The following is a 19,467-nucleotide window of genomic DNA, read 5'->3' as shown; positions in this document are numbered from 1 at the left end:
AAGTCCGTCAGAAATGCCGACAGAAATAGTCCGATGGGGCATAAACATGTTCGGAATATCCGACCAAAAGCTCCCATCAGACTTTTTCTGTCAGAAATTCCGACCGTGTACGGGGCATTAGAGTGGAAATACGTGTTACACTTACACACTACTTACTTATATATTAGATCTAAACCTCTATTTAGACATGAGGTTACCAGCTGGACCAAGAGATGATCTCATGACTGCACATAGACCAACGCAGCTGCTGTTAGGTGGAACAAGTAATTGAATGGGTTATAAAGTCCAGTCACTATTGTTTCCCCTAATAACCTGCTAGCAGACCATTATTTTTTTTTAATCACTATTGACCAGCTTTTCTGGCTCTGCCAATGAGCAGAAATTAGTGGGCCTTGTGATTGTTGGGTGCAATACTGACTCGCTATACTGCTTTCCGAACTATAGCGGTGATCTCATTGCAATCACTGTGATAAGGGCTGCAAACACAACCCATACTGGACATAAGGTATCTGTGTGCTATGCAGCTAAACAAAATAGGATGTGTGTATAAGCACTGTGTTCATGGAGTAGTTCCAACACTGGATTGTGAGTGTATGGTATGAAAGATAACGCACATCTCGGCTAAATCAAAGCATGAGAGAGAGAATCAAAGATACTCATTAAAATAATACAGCAGCGTTGCTGTAATTGCAAATTGTCAATGGATTTGTAAATCATATTTTCACTTTCCAGGACCTTTCTGTAATAACATTTCTTTTAAAGGATGATTGTTAATAAAACCTTATTATGTTATAATGCAGAAGACAATACATTGCACAGCTACGTTGTTGGTATGTCATTAGGAGTCTGAATGTCAAGCTTGCAGTAGCAAAGATGAATGCGTGCAATAATCACTATCGTAAACCTCAAATTTTTTCCATATAAATTACAATATGCTCAGTGGCTTATTCAAGACCCCCACTGGGATGTTTAAAAGCTCTCCAAAATAACAAATACGAATCATATCATGGGGAAATGGCTCGTTTGGGATTCATTGAACACTGTTCTTTGTGAGTGGCCAATAAAATTCCTGTTAATGGAGGTCAGAGGGTTTGGCCACTGAAAATTGATGGAAAGCTCCAGACCAAAAATCGACAGTAAATGTTTTTTAATACAATTTTATGTGCTTTTATGTTTTTTTTTTTTTTAGCTTTTAAAAAACAAATAAATATTATTTTGTTCTCCACTGCACTATGGATTTGCTGGCACCTTTCTTGTAGGTGTGTTGGCTTGAACTGTGTCACCTAAAAAAATTAGCCTAGTGTCCTCACTATACTTAGGCTGGTGTCAGTTATGAAGGCTTTTGGTAATGGTCATAGACTGGTGTGGAACAATATTTCTGCCAAACTTTACATCTCAAAACAATAGCCATATGAAATTATAGCTAAATGTGTTTCTTTGACTTCTGTACCTATGTATCCCGTTTTAAAGCTATATACTTTAACATCTAAACTGCCATGGGTTCAATGTGAACCTATTATTGAAACACATAAACCATATGTTATCATTACCAAATTACATGATTATCTGGATTAGAAACAATGACGTCTTGTTTGTCTTTAATAAAAAATAAAAAAATGCTGCTTCCAAGCTTTCTCTTTAGCGACCTCCAGCCTGGGCATTGAAGATCACATTGTTTGCAGCTGGCAGGGACATGATTGGGTTGATTTACTAAAGCAGTAGAGCATTTTCACTTTGCAAGGGAACTTGCATGTAGCTTAGTGAATGTGGTGAAAAGTTACTACCCAGGCCTCAGCAGTACCATTTGATGCCACAAAGCACATTGATGGTGTATTTTACTGTTATTTGACCATTAAATACTGGTCTCTTTTACAAGAATACTTCCAGGTTTCATCTACTAAATGAACAGCCTTTATTTTCTTTTTAAAAAAAAAATCAACCCAAATGCGTTGTTTTGTTCCTCCTCTAATCCCACTGCAATTCTAAAAACCACTGTACCGTAGTAAGAAGGAAGCATAGCCTGTATTTGTAATGAACTAATATGGGCTGATCCCATTTACATTTCAAAACTATACATAGAAGCAAGCTTTTATGCATGGATAATTGGATCATTTATATTAAGCTGTTTGCTTTATATAAAAAAGTTCCCATTTACTGACTACTATAATCAAAGCTACTGATGCCATTCCCAGGCTGTATATTTGAGCTTCTTCGCCCATATAGAAATTCATATAATATATGATATAAGGGGGGCTCTGGGGACCAGAGACTACCTTATATCAGAGTCCACTGCGTTCCCCTTTACATCAGAATTCCCACTTACATCAGGGTCTACAGCATTGCCCTTTACATCAGAGTTCCCCTTCACATCAGCATCCACAGAGTTTCCTCTTGCACTGTAAGGGGGAATCCTACAGACTGATGTAAAGGGGAATGCTGGGAACTCATAGAATGCATTAAGATAAAAAAACCTCCTGCCTTTACAACTCCTTTAAGAAGGCTTAAAGCAGAGCTCCGCTTAAAAAAAAAAAAAAAAATTAAAAGTCAGCAGCTACAAATACTGTAGCTGCTGACTTTTAATAATCAGACGCTTACCTGTCTCAGGGTCCAGCGATGCGGGGGATCGAAGCCCCGTCTCGTCTCCCCCGCCGCTCGGCAGCGCCGGCATTGTAACTGTGGGCGCATGGCTGTGGCTTCACATGCACATGTGCGAGCCGTGACTGGCCGCAAAATTATCTGGGACGTGTTTTTTTTTTTTTTTAGGTTGACTTCAACTTTAACTTACCTTTTTTTTGTCATGGATTCTTCAGTGTCTGTGTAACTAAAGGCATAGTTTTGGATTGTCCTTTGCCTTCAGATGTTTTGCTCAATCCCAAAAAAAATGGTAGGTAGGAAGGAAGCAACATCACTGTAATTCAGGGTTGTCCAACCTTTTGGGCCACATTGGAAGAAGAGAAATGGTCTTGGGCCGTACATAAAGTATGCTAACAATAAGGATAGCTAATGAGCAGAAAAAGTTGGGCAGAGATCACAAGTTGATGATCACTGATATAGATAATGTACCTATCTGCGTAATAATACTTCTTTTGTAATATTTTTTATTATAAAAGTAAAAGAGGGCAACATAATTCTAGTGCGATGTTTGACACTAATGCTTCAATATCTGGTTCGGTGGATGTAGTAGCAATTCTGTATGAATTCTCAAGGTGCTCATCAGATATTTTTGGTTCTAATTTTACCCTTGGTGTGCTTCATCCTTGAAAATAGTTGCTCACAAATGCAGGTGCTGCCGAAAACTGTTGGCATGAATAAGGTGTGATTGAAGAGTGGGATACTTTTCTTTGGGAAGATAAAACTTATAAAAGTCCAATAAAGAGACACTCAAATTTTTCTTCGGCTGCATGTGTTAAGTGTAAATGCATTTTTACAAAAATCTCCCCCAAAAATTAAACATTTTTAAGTACCGGTAAGTTTATGATTTTGTGATGTGCTGCATTCATGGCCATCTTGGGCTGCAGGTTGGACACCCCTGTTGTAGTTGGTAATTATTTTTAAGATTTAGAGATAAGAAGCCGTGTTTCAAAATATTTCAGTGAATGCTTTAAACAACTTTTAATTCTTGGGTTGCCTGCACATTCAAGGCTACTTTGTGGAACCACAAGCATGAGATTTCTGTCAGTCTGGCTAGAAACTGATAGATTTTGCGCACATTTGCACTGTAATGTTCATCCAGATGTTGAGAGATTCTGAGTATACCAGTGTTGTATTCCTGAATGGCTGACTGCCCAATCTGTCATTTCTTGGATTTCATTTATATCATAATTTTTTTGGTCAATTGGTAAAGATCAGGGGTCTCTAAACGTTCTACTGGGCTGAAGTCACTGGGAGTAAACAGTGCATCTTTAACGTTAGAGGGAGGAACAGTGCACCATCGTTGGTGTAAGTGGGAGGAATAGTGTCCTGTTGTTGATGCCGGTAACAGAAATTTTGGCCCATTGTTGGTGTCAATGGAAGAAATAGTGCCCTGTTGTTGTCAGTAACAGGATTTATGCCTCTTTGTTGGTATCAGTGGGAGGAATAGTATCTTGTATCAGTGGGAGGAATGGTGCCCCAAGGACCAGGTATAGGAAAGCAAAGGGCCGCAGTTACCACAGGTATAGATAATCACACGCTGGAAATAGTTCCTGGCTACGAATGATCTAGATATCACTTGTTTCTGTAAAAAGGGTCTTGAAATGTCCAGGTCAGGTCTTCCTCATCACTTACACTTGTGACAAGAAACATTTCAGATGTCTGTTCATCGTATCGGATTACTTGCCGCAGATCAGATGGTCGGTGAGTGAGGTGTTTTAAGCAGTTTGTTGACATATACGTGTAGTGTGTTTTTGTTGAGTTTGTATTTGTAAGTGGCCACCCACATTACATTCCACCCGATCTCCAGGCCCAAAAGGCAAAAAGTCCCGGTGTTACGTTTACGTTTTGACATTTGATGTTCCTGTTTTGAGATGTTTGTTGAAAGAAAAAATGATTGTTTGTGAATGTGATACTTGTTTTGTTGGGTGAAATAAAGCAGCTGAGAAAGTTCATAGAACCCAGAAGAGTAAATGAACTAAAGACCATTGTTGCCAATTTTCTTTTCTTCTTTTTTTTGTGCATATTGGGTGGCTCAGCTTTGAAAAATATAGGAATGAAAAATCTGTGTGGCCATGTTCTTAGTTTCTGGTGTTTTTAAAGCCTCTGACATGCATTGAGGTTTTACTTGCTTCATGTTGACGTCATGTAATGCTTACTATGAAATCTAATATTACTGACTTAGATGGTTTACATGGCCACCATGTTGATCTTGGCTGATATATCTAGTTAGTCTCTGGTGTAGAACGATTATACCAATGCTTGTTTTTGGATCTGTAACAAAGGGATGGTATCCCTGGAGCCTGCATCTTTTATTTATATGTCATTGAAAGTGGCTCCCTTTATAGAAGAACTTCACCCGGCCTTTACAAAACTAAAAGTCAGCAGCTACAAGGACTGTAGCTGCTGACTTTTCAAAATATTGTACTTACCAGCGTATGAAGTCCAGCACTAATTACCTCACACCTGATTCTTCTTAGGATTTCTGTTTTTCATTTACGCCATCTTGCATTCAGAAGTAACTGTCACTTTCTGATTGCTCACAGATAGCCCCTTGCTGTGCCAGATCCCAGCCTGCAGGGAGACTGAACTGAAGCCTCCTGGGATGAGTAACATTATTCCAGAAAGTTGTAGGCAGGCTGGGGGGCTACATCATCCTTGCCTATGTGAAAAATGAGAATAATGGGAGCAAAAATTTGCAGAAAAGGGTACTTGCCCCCTCTCCACCCCCTACAAAAAAAAAAAAATAGACATGATTCTGTTACAGGGAAGGGAGATAATTAGTATGATATTGAGTTGTCTTTATGTGGGAAGGTCTGCTTTAAAGCAGTATTAAACCTAAAACCAAAAATGTTATATATTGCAGCTTTCCAAACTTTAGATGTGATGGCTACGTTCGTTTTCTTTTTTAGGCTTCTTTCCCTCTGTTTTCACCTGATGATCTGGCCAGTATCACAACATAATGTATTACAGTGCCCCCACTCTGGATGAATGAGCACAGGGGGCACAGTAGACAGCAGCATTGTCAGGCTGGGGGGAAGGGGAGATGTTCGATGCTCTAGCAGATTTGTATACACTAATAAATTGGATTCAAGCTTTAGCCCATAGTTTATAATCAGTTACAAATGTTTTTCCTTTTGGGATAAAGGTTTCACATGAATAAAAAAAAAATCAGATCATTGTAAGCACCCCTGCCAATGGTAAATGGTTTGTCTCATTTCTGTAAATTGATACATTTGCAAGAGAGCTTGTTCGTTTGAAAAATAGTCTTACTGGCGGGATCACCAGGTAAGAATAGAAGAATGAAAGTCTACACAAGAAAACAAATGCAGCCATTACATCTACAAATTCATATAATAGATAATACTACTTCAAGGCTAGGTTTGCACTTGGGTGTTGGTTTCTTTGGGCCAGTAGAAAGTAGATTACTAGAAGGAGGAGGCTGGTTTTTAAGCACAAAAATGCACATTTTTTTCAGCACTCCCATTGAAGCCAAAAATGCATAATCCTGCCCCCAAGAAGCACCTGTACCAAATTTGGCATGATAAAGCAACAGCACATCCCTTAGATATGAAGGGTCCCCAGAAAATAAAGTGGAAATCTTCTTGTCGAGCGATGTCCTACTTTTGGAAGTGCACGACAAATCACTTTGTGTGAACAGGGGCAAGGCTTTGATTTTCATGCTTTTACCATTTCCTTTCAGTGTAAAACTGATCTCCAGGCAGAGAAAAAAAACAACAAATGCATTTAAATATTCATTAAAAAAAAATCAAATGTATTTTGAAATACAAATAGTACCTGTGTTTGTCTTGGTATTAGCCTCTTATACGCCAGTAATTAGACTGGGAAGGGGATGGGCAGCATTAGTAGCCAATCAAGTGTTCTGCATGCACATGTGCTGTTAAGGAACATGCTGAGAGGGGGGAGCAACTTCTGCTCCTTCCCAGTCTAATCACAGGAGGTGGGGTGACCAAGCTGAATTGCAATAGAGAACATACCAGTCACCAGCCTGACTTTGCTGTATGTCAGGACTGTGTAAATCTTAGATCTGGATGGACAGGAATACGAATGCTTCTGCGGGTAAAACAGCTCCCATGTATGTAATTTAATCTTTTCTATACTGTTTGCTTGGGGTGCAGTTTACAAAGGAAAAGTATTCTCTTTTCTTTTAAACTACAGCTGAAAGCCAGTTTTGGAGGCTGCCACTGGCCAACTGCTAGAAAGATGTCTAGTTGTAGAACTGGCATTGCTGATGGGAGTCTTGTAGGCCATTCTTCTGCTGCCTCAAGTCCCTGGCAATACTAGGTGTCAATGTGGTGTGATGTGTCCAGCTGCCTCTCAGCAGGTTATCACATAACACTGCACTGTTAGCTGAAGCTTGAGGTGTAGTAAGCAGGGCTGATGTTATCGGTCATAATACTGCCAGCAATGATGTACAGGGCTTTAACCATTTCCTGTGCTATCATGTGACAGGCTGTTGCTAGGAAGCAGATAAGACTGTGGTTTGCGTCGCATCTCACCATAGTCTTGTATAGTCAGGATGGTCATGTCTTGATTTTCTTGTCTTTGCTTCCCTATGCGTCTCTTTGCAGTCTAGCAGCATCCAAGCACTGTTGGTTAAAGAGGAAGTAAACCCTGATGGGTTTTACTTCCTCTTTTGCTCCCCGCAAGGCCTGCAAATTAAAAGCACAATGGGCTAGTGTGCATCGCATACTAGCCCATTATATGACACTTACCTGCAAACGAAGCCTGCGATGTCCCCTGTGCAGGCCGCATCCATCTTCGCCCCTCTTCCTTCCAGGGCCGCAGACTCCGACTTTGTGACTGGCCAGAGCCGCGTGACGTCAATCCTGTGCATGTGTCACGGCACACGCTGGGGGAAGAAACGGCACGTGGTCCGTTTCTTCACAGCGCATGCGCCGATGACGACATCGGCGCACTACAAGTGGAATAGTTTAGGAGATATTTCCACTAGCTGTAGGTAAGCCTTCCTGTAGGCTTACCTATAGATGAAACTAAGACAAAAGGGTTTACAACCACTTTAAAGCTGCAAACGTTGCTGTGCAGTCATTATTAGAGAGCCGGCTGTGTCGACCTGCAATAGGTAAATAGGTTCCTAGTTTAGGCTGCATCTGTGCTGTAAGCAGTAGGTTGAGGATGCAGTAGGGAACAGACACAAAATTAAACAGTCAGCATCTTTCCAAAATAACCGTTCTGTTTTATTTGATGCAAATTAAGGTTTTTATGCACATGATTACGTAGGTATCACGTTAATATTACAATTGTACTTGTATGGTAACAAGGGGCGTAACATAGGCAGGCTAATTCTAATCAGGATTCGAAAGAATGCAAACATGTAATTTAAAATATTATTAGTGCCGTGTGCAGTGTACATAGGCAAACCATACAGAACACACTACAATTCTATAAAGAATTTACAAATTTCCTTAACAGCACTAAAGCTTTTCATTGCGGTTCATTAATGCCCGTGTGTTAATGCGCATTGTGTTAACACACCACAACTTATGAATAAAAGTGCATGGCCCTTTTATAAAATGCATTGTAAACCGCCATGCATGGTTTATGTGTTGTACTGTGCTGCAGTGTGTTGAGCTCTATTGTACAATGTGTTAGGGTGAAATTCACAATTAGTGCAACCACATGTAGTACAGGTGCATTGCATTGTGGGTTAAAGCATGTGTTTTAGCATGCGTTGTCACAATGCACAAGTGTGAATGGGCCATTAAAATGTATGCATAAACATTTTTTGTTCCTATCTTTGTAGAGAGTAGGGAAGAATGAAATTCCATTAGTTTATTTTTTGGGTCTGTGTTCACTTGGGCAGATTTCATTTTGTTTCCTGTCTCGAAGACGCAGGAAGAGGGCAAATGTTTGGTAAATGACTTAAAAAAATCCCTTCTATCAAAAGACTCAACCTGCTTGGCAGTTTTGTTTTAAAGTGTTGTATATAAATCCCAACATTGAACATCTCTTATTTACTTCCTTTTGGTCTATGCCAGGGGTCTCCAAACTTTAACAAAGGGGCAGTTTACTGTCCTTCAGACTTAAGAGAGACCGGACTGTGGCCAGTGGGAGTAGATAATGCCTCAGGCTTGGTGGTCAGTGGGAATAGAAAATCATTACACAGCACACCCCTGTGGTTTAGGAAGGGGAATAGAGCCCTATCATTGGTATTAGTGGGAGAAATAGTGCCCCATCATTGGTATTAGTGGGAGGAATAGTGCCCCATCATTGGTATTAGTGGGAGGAATAGTGCCCCATCATTGGTATTAGTGGGAGGAATAGTGCCCCATTACTGGTATTAGTGGGAGGAACAGTGCCCCACCAATGGTGCCAGGGGAAGAATTTATTTTCCATCACTGGTGTCAGTGGGATTAGAAATATCCCATTCTTGGTGTCAGAGGGATGAATAGTGTCCCAAGGGCCAGATAAAGGCAGATAAAGGCAAACAAAGGGCTGCGGTTTGTAGACCACTGGTCTATGCCATTGAAAGGGTTTTGATATATCTGTTTGAAAAATATAGCTGTGGATTTTGCCAGGAAGCTTATAAACTGGTAACTTCCTGTGTTCTCTACCTATGCACAAGGTGGGGGTTATGAAGATGAAGGGGGGGGGGGTGTTCTTTGTAATCTATTATAAATGAAGTAGGCAGGGCTGACACCATGTGCTTAGAAATTTAAAGCTGTGTTGTCCTGTCAAAGCATGATTTAGGAGAACACTAGATTTCTGGAGCATCAACAGTTATTCTTCTGTACTTGTGTATTTGAAGAGATACAACATGCAAAATGTATTCTAGAGATGTACTAAATTTTTCTGTTAAAAAGAAAAAAAAAAAAAGAGATGTACTAAATGTTTTTTTTTTTTCTTGGCATACATGTTAAGTTTATCTTCCCTTTAGTGGGTAGTGCGTGAAGCCATGAAATTTATTCCTTTCTCCCCTCCAGTGGTCAGCTTTGCTTTATAGCAATGTTCAATAGTAAGATGGTTGCCAATGTCCCAATTTTTGCAGAAAGGACCCTACATTTTGCACAATATGTCCCGTACCATACCATGTCCTGTGGAATATCCTGGCAAGCAGGAGGAAGCATTTTTTCATTTTGCAGAAAAGCATCCTCACAAGTTTTCAAGAATGTTGGCAATTATGTAATAGCTTCCACAGCGCTTCTTTCTATTCTGGACTTACTCATGTGGAACAGCCTTTCTTCAGACCGTAGATGATAATGTGTAGTCATTTAATACTTTTTAGACTCTAAGGATGAACAGTAACTAATATCTAAATATGAATAAACAAGATGCGAAGATTAGGTGTTGTAAATCTTGTCGGTTGATCCCAGAGTGTATTTTAGGTGTGCCTGTAAACATAATTAGAGTAAGAAAGAGACTGTTCTGTTTGTTAGCTGTTGAAAATTAAATAAAGATGGCTGCATTTTTCTAGGACTTGTAAGGAGAGGAAGACTTGGTGGAAGTCAGGTTTTTCTGCTTAAAAGGCGGATCACGTTGAGTGGTTTATCTTCTTATCAGAAGTCTTTTATCAGTAGAGAAATTGTTTTGCTCTGGTGTGCCTGCAGGTGCCCCATAGATATGAGATCAAAGATTATCTAAAGTTTCTTGCTAAAATCTGTTCATTGGTTGTCAGTGAGAATATTGCAACCCTTAGGCCTAGTACACATGGACTGAATACCAGGGCAACATTGGCTGGTTCAATAAAAAAACATTGGCCTGTGTATGGCAGCCGGTCCGACAAAAGTCGCCAGCGTGGCCGGCTTCTGTCGGACAAGCATACCGGAAAACCAGCAGCCGACCAACTCCCGATCAGCGCTCACAGCCAATGGCTGAGTGCACTGACCAGAGTGTTTTGGTGGGGGAGCATTCCCCTGTCAGAACAACATAGCTCAGCAGGGGAGATCGCTGTACTAAGATTGGCTTGTTAGTACAGCGGCTCTGACCTGATCTGTCAGTTTTTTTTTCGTTCAAACTGCTGGGTTGAATGAAAAAAAAACTGATAGTGTGTACCAGGCTTTAGAGTGGTGGTCATCATGCAACTGGTTCTACCAAAGGGTGTTGACTCCAGGACTATGCAACCACCATCAAATGGGAAGTCAATCAGTCACAGCTCAAGGAACCCGTAGCAACCTCCGGGGGAGACCTAGGATTCCACAGAACCCTGGTCGAGAATGTCTGCTACTGTATAGAGTGTCCGTTAAATGATTGCTCTGAGTCTACTGGGGCTACTGAAATGACATCCAAGAAGGCAGCATCCAGCATTAGTCTGATGGCTTTTACAAGTAAAGCCCATGTCTAAAATACTTTAAATGCACATATCCTTTTATGAAAAGATTATTGTTTAAATGAGTAACTTGGTGACAGTGCCCCCTTAAAGATAAAGGCCACTGGTTTGTAGGCACTTCAACGCTGTTATCCAGTTGTGATCAAGCTGGGAGTCTATCTCTGTCAATTGCCTAATTTGACAATTGTTCTCTGTGGGTAATTGCTATGGCCACCAGTCCATAAAGAAACCAACCATTATTTAAGTCAGACCATGGGACTGGGCCAAGAAAGGGATACAAAATGGAAACAATGCCCCTAGGTCATCCTGAACATCTTACCCCTTAATCAAAGTACCTTAGACCCAGTTGTAATCAATATTTGAATTGAGTAAGATATGGCTATGAGGCTTATGATCCGAATTTGCTGCAAATTCTTAATATAAACTAATTTCTTTTTAAATGAATTGCAGAGACTTCAAACTTCAATTGTCGTTTGTGATGAAAAAAAAATCCCTTTGTATGCAAAGTGTATTTTGCTTTCAAAGCAAACATTGTGGGTTTGTTTTAAGTGGAGCCTGTAATCATTGTACACATCCAGACGGCTTAGAGAAACTCTTTGATTCGCCCATCTGCCGAGCGTGTGTCCAGCTTGTCACTCTATTCAGAAGACCGTGTGTGTAAAGGAAAGGGGGGTAGCTGACTTCACACCACCTCCTTCCCTCTGTCTCCTCTGCTACTTTCTAATGATACTTTAAATATTTGCTTAGATCCAGAGCAGTTATTACCAGAATGTGGACTGTGGAGTTTTATCAGATAATGTGGACAAAGTAATAGATAAGATACCAGTAATGCAATGATAACCCATGAAATCCCTGCAACACCCACTGTTCCCATCTGTGCTGGACAGACCCTTATGCCGCGTAAACACGACCGGATTTTTCGGCATCAAAGGTCCGACAGAACTAATCTGTCGGACAATTCGATCGTGTGTGGACTTCATCTGACCTTTTCTGTCGAAAAATCTGACGGACCTTAAATTTTTCCGACGGACTCAATTCCTATCGAACAACCCGTTTGTATGCTAGTCCGACGAACCAAAAACGATGCAAGGGCAGCTATTGGCTACTGGCTATTGAACTTCCTTTTCTAGTCCGGTCGTACGTCATCACGTTCGAAACGATTGGACTTTAGGTGTGATCGTGTGTAGGCAAGTCCGTTTCATTGGAACTCCGTCGGAACTCCGTCAAAAAAGTCCTTCGGAGTTCAGTCCGACGAGAAGTCCGCTCGCATGTACACGGCATAACTGAAGTCTGTGGATCATACCTATAGCTGCCTAAAAACATATGGTGACTATCCATGTGTTCATTGGCTGAATTTGTATGCTTGCACCTGGAGAAGGTCACAGGGGCAGTAATAATGATTGGATTGTAAGGTCTCTCCCTTCAGATCAGGTTTCCCTGGCAACTAAGACAAGGGTGCTTCAGCGAGGGGCCTACAAACATACATAGCAGTGGTCATTGACCTAACTATAAATAACAGGATTGGGCAACCTTTCTCTAATGTGTAGGCACCTTTGGAGCCCTTTCACACTGAGCCGCGGGCCGCGTTAGTGTCGTTTTAGCGGCTCTATTCGGATGCTAGTGGGGCGCTTTTAACCCCTCCCGCTAGCGACCGAAGAAAGGGTTAAATGCGCCCGAAAAGCGCCACTGCCGAAGCGCTTTGCAGGCGCTTTGGCAGTGCTGCCCGTTTATTTCAGTGGGCAGGAGCGGTGGAGGAGCGGTGTATACACCGCTCCTCCACCGCCCCAAAGATGCTGCTTGCATGACTTTTTTTTAACGTCCTGCCAGCGCAGCGCCCCAGTGTGAAAACACTCGAGCTTTCACACTGGGGAGGCATGGGAGACATTTTTCAGGCCCTATATTTAGCGCTAAAACGCCTCCAGTGTGAAAGGGGTCTTAATGTTTAAAAGTCAATAAATTACAACTTTTTGCTTCCCTTTCTAGAGAGTCACTAACCTGGAACAAGCAGAGTTGTATATGGCTTTGTATGACATTAGTATTTTGAGGTTTATACATTGGGGGGATTGGAAGCCAGTGGAGGGATTGGCAGAAGGGGGGTGGTGGACGTTGAGCAAGTTGGTAAGGTGGATGAGTCTAGCAGCAGCATTCCCCAGATGTCTGAACATTTGTTCTCCAAACGTGTTTAGGTTAGTGACTTTGGTGTAGCGTGGATAAGGGTGACAAACATCACTCTTGAGTTGGAATTCCCTAAAAATTCTCAAACGTGTTAGGCCATTATTTGGCTGTTTGACTGTAAAATCATTATGGGTGGAGGGAAAAAACAGAAAGTCCTGATATATAGGGTGGCTTCCATGATTTGTTTTCTTGCCATCGTGGGTGTACATAGCAAGTTCCTTTTTGATTTTACATGGATAGAAAATTTCCACCTTCCCTCAAGCAGCCAGGACAAATCACATTGTTGTTCTTCACCTACATGAGACTTTTTCTAAACAAGCTCTTCTAGTGTCCTTGACAAATGTCGAAGAGTGTTAGATTTCTCATCACTTGCACTCAAGACAGTATCCGAGCAGTGTGTGTCACGGGGACGGAGCTAATGTTCTCTAGCTGAGGGCAATATCACTAGAGAGTGTTGCAGGAAGCTGACAGCTGGTGCCTTTGTCCCCTCCCTTTGGTTGTCTGTCCTAGAACAGATGTTATATCATCTGAGCCCACATTCTCTGACTCTAGTACAACTGGGTATGCACACAGTGTTTTTAGAGTGAAGGTGCTCAGAGACAGCAGTATATATTACTATTATTATTAATAATATACAGAATTTATATAGCGCCAACAGTTTGCACAGCAATTTACAAAATTAAGGTAGACATTACAGTTACAGTACAATTTAGTACGAGGAATCAGAGGGCCCTGCTCGTCAGAGCTTACAATCTATAATATATACAGTTCAACTGCAGTTGCAACAACTGTCTGACCGTCCATGAGGCTCTTTTTATTTTTGTCTTGTTACTGGTGTTTCTAAGGATTCTTGGTCTTGGCTAAAAATAATGTTCTTTTTTTTTAAAAAAAATACCTCTATCCTGCTGTTAAAGCTTTGTGGAAAGAGCCTAGTTTGTGAAAACAATTGTCAGCAATTCCAGCAAACATTAAAACATTGACCGATTAAGCTGAGATAAGCCGATGTCAGTGACGAATTGGCAGCTGGAGCCTGAGGTAGGAGCAACAAATTAATGTAAATTTGACATGTCGGTCAATAAAATCTAAGCCATGTATTGGCCAATTTTTTAGATGATTTAATGAAGATTCTGTAAACGTGATTTGATTTTTTTTTAAGCAAGCATTTTTTTTTACACCTTATATCACTATACCTTTGGAATGATTGATGACTTGCATTTGAATAGTAGGGAATATCTTATGGATTGTAATAGACCTGTATTCTAATTTTTTAAAGGTGTTAAATACCTTTATGAAGGGTCATTCAGAGTCTACAGAGTTTCAAAATAATTTTGATCACTATACCTAACTGCTGGTTATTTTTCTATCTGGAATGTTGTTGGCTCAACTGAAGAATCGGTCTCTGCATGGCCTGTGTAAGGAGACAATGTGCAGACATAAAGGAAACCTATCACAAGGGGGAAAAAAAATAACCTAGTTGTAACTAGGGTTGCACCGATACTAGTATTGGTGCCGATACCGAGTATTTGTACAAGTATTGGTACACGTGCAAATGCACCGATACCTGAAACAGATACTTTCAGGCTCGGTTCTTTGAGCTGTCAGGGGGTCTCCCCAGTGTTAAAGAAGTCCGATAATTGGAGCTGTCAAAAAAAAAAAAAGCAGCCGCAATGTTTATTAACAACATTACTCAGCCCTGAAACACTAAAATAAAAAGAAACATTGTTTCTTTTTGTATATTTCTGTTTCTTCATCTGCAGATCAAAGGGATGATCAAATAGTCCTCTGTTTAACCCCTTAATTACCCTCAGTTTACTCTAATCAGCCTTAAAGAGGAGTTCCACCCAGGGGGTCCATTAAAAAAAAAAAATTAAAAGTCAGCAGCTACAAATACTGCAGCTGCTGACTTTTAATTGGCCACTTACCTGTCCCTGGGTCTAGCGATGCGGGGGATCGAAGCCCCACTTGTCCCCCTCCTCCGCTCGTCGGCGCCGGCATTTCAACTGTGGGCGCCGGGCTGTGGCTTCACAGCCTGGCACCCACTGCGCATGCGCGAGCAGCACCGCGATTGGCCGCTCAATCACCTGGGACCTGTAATGGGTCCCAGATGATTGACAGGAGGGAGGGAGCAGAGCGGAGCCCTTCCTGTGCCGAGGGGGAAGTGATGTCACCAGCCCAGGCAAAGGAAGAGGCAGACTACGAGGGACCACCTAGCAACAGGCATTTAGAGGTAAGTAAAACAAAAAAATCCAAATGTTTTTTGTTTTTTTGTTTTTTTAGAATTTTTCAGGTATTTTTGTTTTTTTGTGTGGAACCCCACTTTAATAAACTACCTATTCATCTCCATTTAGTTATTTTCCTGCTTTTTTTTCTTTTGTTCACGTCTATTTTATAAACGATAAACTTTTTTTTATTTGCTTTGTCAGTGAATATTTTTACACATATATTTACACATTTCACATTGAAAAAGAGCTAAATTTAAAAAAAAAAATGTATTTCATTTGTAAATAACTTTTTGATGCTTTGTACCATTGCTGACAGCTGAAGTTAAAACAAAACAGTTGCGGTTGGTATCGCCGAGTAATAAAAAAAAAGTATCGGTACTTGTACTCATTGTAAAAAAAAAACGGTATCGGTGCATCCCTAGTTGTAACATTTCATGTATGAGCAGTGTGAACCCCGACGCTGGAACTTTTTTTGACATTATGGAGCATACATCAGCAAAACATAATGCTACATTTGACCTTGTAGAATCCACAGTATTCTGACAAATTTGGGAATTCTGATGGTGATATTGCACCTCTGGAGTCTTTAGGTGGATGTGATTAAAATTTTTAGAAACTGTGCAAAGTGATATGTTTTTAAGACATCTTGGTGTTACTTTATTTTTTGATTAAAATAATTTTGAGAAAAGTGATGCAAGATGGTAACTGTACTCGCCACTGTGCCACGGTCTTCACATCTCAAGTTTTATAGCATACAGTGGGTATAGAAAAAAATCACCCCCCTTTTAAAATAATTACCGTATTTATCGGTGTATAACACGCACCCCAAGTTTAGGAGGGAAGTTTAAGGAAAAAAACTTGAATTTTAAATGCCCATCAATGCAGCCTTTGCACAGCGACCATCTGCAGCCTTGCAGTGTCCATCTGCAGCCTTGCACAGCAACCATCTGCTGCCTTGTCCAGTGTCCGTCTGCAGCCTTGCAGCATGTTTGGTTTTTAAATTTGCCGCCGCCACCGAGATATTCGGCTCCTCTCGCCGCCGACACAGAGCAAGCCGTACTCGACTCCGCTCGCAATCACGCCCCCGTCCCGGCTCCTATGATGGTCACAACACCGGTCCAATGGCGGGACGTAGGAGGCGGGACTGCGAGCAGAGCCGAGTACACAGTACACTCAGCTCGTTCAATGTCGGCGGCGCTCCTTTTGCCCACAGACAGCGGGGGATCAGCGAATAGCACGCACCCATGATTTTCCCCTGATTTTAAGGGGAAAAAAGTGTGTGTTATACGCCAATAAATACGGGACATTTTGTTGCTTTGCAGCCTGAAATGAGGACAGACACATTTTTTGTTTTATCCAGCTGTATTTACTGCTATTGAGGCCAAATAATTAAATTTTAGTCTCATCTGACCATAACACCTTTTTCCATATGACCTCAGAATCTTCAATGTGCGTTTAAGATAGTCAGATGAGACTAAAATTTAATTATTTGGCCTCAACACCAAATGGTGTCCAATGCAATACAGCTCACCATCCAAATAACACTATTCCTACAGTAAAGCATGGAGGTGGTAATATCCTGTTATGGAGGTGTTTCTCTGCAGCAGGGACTGGAGCACTTGTCAGGATAGAAGAAAAATGGATGGGACAAAGTGCTATTACATTTTTGAGGAAAATCTGTTGCCCTCTGCCAGAAAGTTGTCAATGGGAAGAAGGTTTACCTTCCAACATGACAATGACCCAAAGCACACAGCAAACCTTACCACACAGTGGTTGAAGGAGAAAAAGGTGAATGTCCTTGCATGGCCTAGTCAGAGCCCAGACTTCCATTAATATATTTAACAATCTAAAAGGAAACAAATAAGAGAATTTTATTGTTGGGGGTTTACTGTACATGCAGGTGTTGGACCAAAATTTCTACTGGTTTGTGTATCATGTTCCATGATCTTTTCATATTATTATTAAGCACATAATAGTCAGTGGATGGAGATTGCAATGCTTTTATGACTACCCCAGATCCCATACTTGATTGACTGACAACCCATTGCAAGAAGGCGATCTGGCAATGTTCAGTTTGTATACCCAACACAGACTTTAGCTAGCCATACTATATGGATTTTTTTTTTAATCTAATGCTGCTAAGGTATTGTATTTTGACAGCCAGGCCCACCAGCTGTCAAAATACTAGTTATCTATTTGGATACAGGCGCTGTTCAGCCAACGATTTTCCATCCAGTTCCTTTGAATTTTCGGGTGGGAGGTGACCAACAGGCCCACCTATTGAGCGAATTTGGGTCAGTTCATCATTAATTGGGCAGATGTACTGCTTATGTGGCCACCAGCTTCAGTTGTACAACCTCAGATATCTCCTCTTTGTGGTCCCTTAGAAGGGGAATAATGCAGACATTCACAGCTTAAGGACAAACATCTCTTATGGGCTCATTTCCTCAAAAATGGGTATTTGTTTTTGTGTGTCAAGGCATGTTGCCTATTCATTTTGAATAGGCTGTCAACAAACAAATGAAAAAAGTCCTGGACAATTTTTAAAATGTAGTGCACCACACAGAATGCTTGTTCTTGCATATTGGGGTGTGCTGTATAACACTGTGAATGTGTGTGTTGGGGTACTGTTGTACAGTACCCCAACATATATATATATTCATTGCGTTGTATGATAATTTAACACACATTATAACTTGTGTTGTGGTGTGAACGAGCTTTAATTCTTCTTACACATTCTTGTGACTTCTTCAACATATCTGTACCCAGGCTATGTTGGTTATCATCCAGCTTGTGTTTGCTGTCTTTTTATTTTTGTGTACTAAAACTTGCATGCAGGCAAACTTTTGCTAACTGATTGAATTCTTTTTTAGGCACAACACGTCCGCCTAGAGAAGGGGAGATCCCTGGTGTGGACTACCAGTTTCTGACTGTACAGGAATTTTTGGCTCTTGAACAGAGTGGAACTCTACTTGAAGTTGGGACCTATGAAGGTAAGGTTATCTTTGTATGTATGTACATATATACTGTATCTGCATAGGCTTACTGTACATGTGTAGGCTTCTATTTACCATAACCCATTTGTGATTGTGTCCCTCGCTCAGCAGGGTTGGGTAATGCAGCAGCATCAGGCTACAACATTTGAAAAATGTGGCTTATTTCTACAATTTGGCTTCCCACTCTTTGACCACATTTGTTGGTAAATCCAGCAAACGATCTGAAGGTAATATGGTAATGTAGTACTCTAGAGAAGAGTCAGAGACAAAATACATAGTAAGCACGGTGTTTTAGTCTGTGACTTGGACTTTTTTCAAGCATATAAAAAAACCTCTATGTTTAAAGATGCATCTCATTAATTATACATGACATGATATTAAATATGCAACCCAAGTACAAAGGTAAACCGCAATATATTAACAAGGATATAATATCCACTTTATAGATATCAAGTGCATAAACCCTGTAGGTCAATCATCCTATGCTTTGTATGCAAATCATCCTGATATTTCACTGTAGCCAATGAAAGATGAATAGACCTTCCAGAAATATATCAATGACATTCCAAATTTTACATAAAAAAATAAATTACAACATGGCGTAAAACTGAGCAAAAACCCACCCAATATATGAAGTACAGCACAATGTTTGAATGCAATCCTGCTTTTTCGGGTGATTTTGATAAAATGGAATATGTGGTATGTAAGTGTTTAAAGGTAGTCTGTTTTTTTTTTTTTTTTTTTATGGTCTATGAATGTGATGAGCTAATTGTAAGTAATTTTGTTAGTGTGTGTTTATATTGAAACATGCTTCTTTGTGTGCTTTTTGTATTTATAGTTGTACATTATGGCAGCCATATTTACTCAATACATACATTTTATTACCAAAAGTATTGGGACGCCTGCCTTTACATACACATGAAATTTAATGCCATTCCAGTCTTAGTCTGTGGGGTTTAATAGTAACTTGACTCACCCTTTGCAGCTATAACAGCTTCAACTCTTCTGGGAAGTCTGTCCACAAGGTTTAGGAGTGTGTCTATGGGAATATTTGACCATTCTTCCAGAAGCGCATTTGTGAGGTCAGGCACTGATGTGGATGAGAAGGCCTGGCTTGCAGTCTCCGCTCTAATTC

At 40.6% G+C, this 19,467-nt stretch overlaps 1 protein-coding gene across 9 annotated transcripts in view; it reads left to right on the top strand.

The window, feature by feature from the left end:
- The window catches only part of MAGI1 (membrane associated guanylate kinase, WW and PDZ domain containing 1), a 763,134-nt gene that overhangs the window by 499,945 nt on the left and 243,722 nt on the right, over positions 1-19,467 (top strand). For all 9 annotated transcript variants that reach the window (XM_073592190.1, XM_073592191.1, XM_073592187.1 and 6 more), the window contains exon 3: positions 18,210-18,329. In XM_073592190.1, the coding sequence (XP_073448291.1) occupies positions 18,210-18,329 (120 nt within the window). The remainder of the gene's footprint in view (positions 1-18,209; positions 18,330-19,467) is intronic.

This window comes from Aquarana catesbeiana, linkage group LG07 (genome assembly GCF_042186555.1).
Source record: "Aquarana catesbeiana isolate 2022-GZ linkage group LG07, ASM4218655v1, whole genome shotgun sequence".
Taxonomy (NCBI): domain Eukaryota; kingdom Metazoa; phylum Chordata; class Amphibia; order Anura; family Ranidae; genus Aquarana; species Aquarana catesbeiana.
The sequence above is the reverse complement of the archived record's forward strand: the minus strand, read 5'-3'. Positions and strand labels throughout refer to the sequence as shown.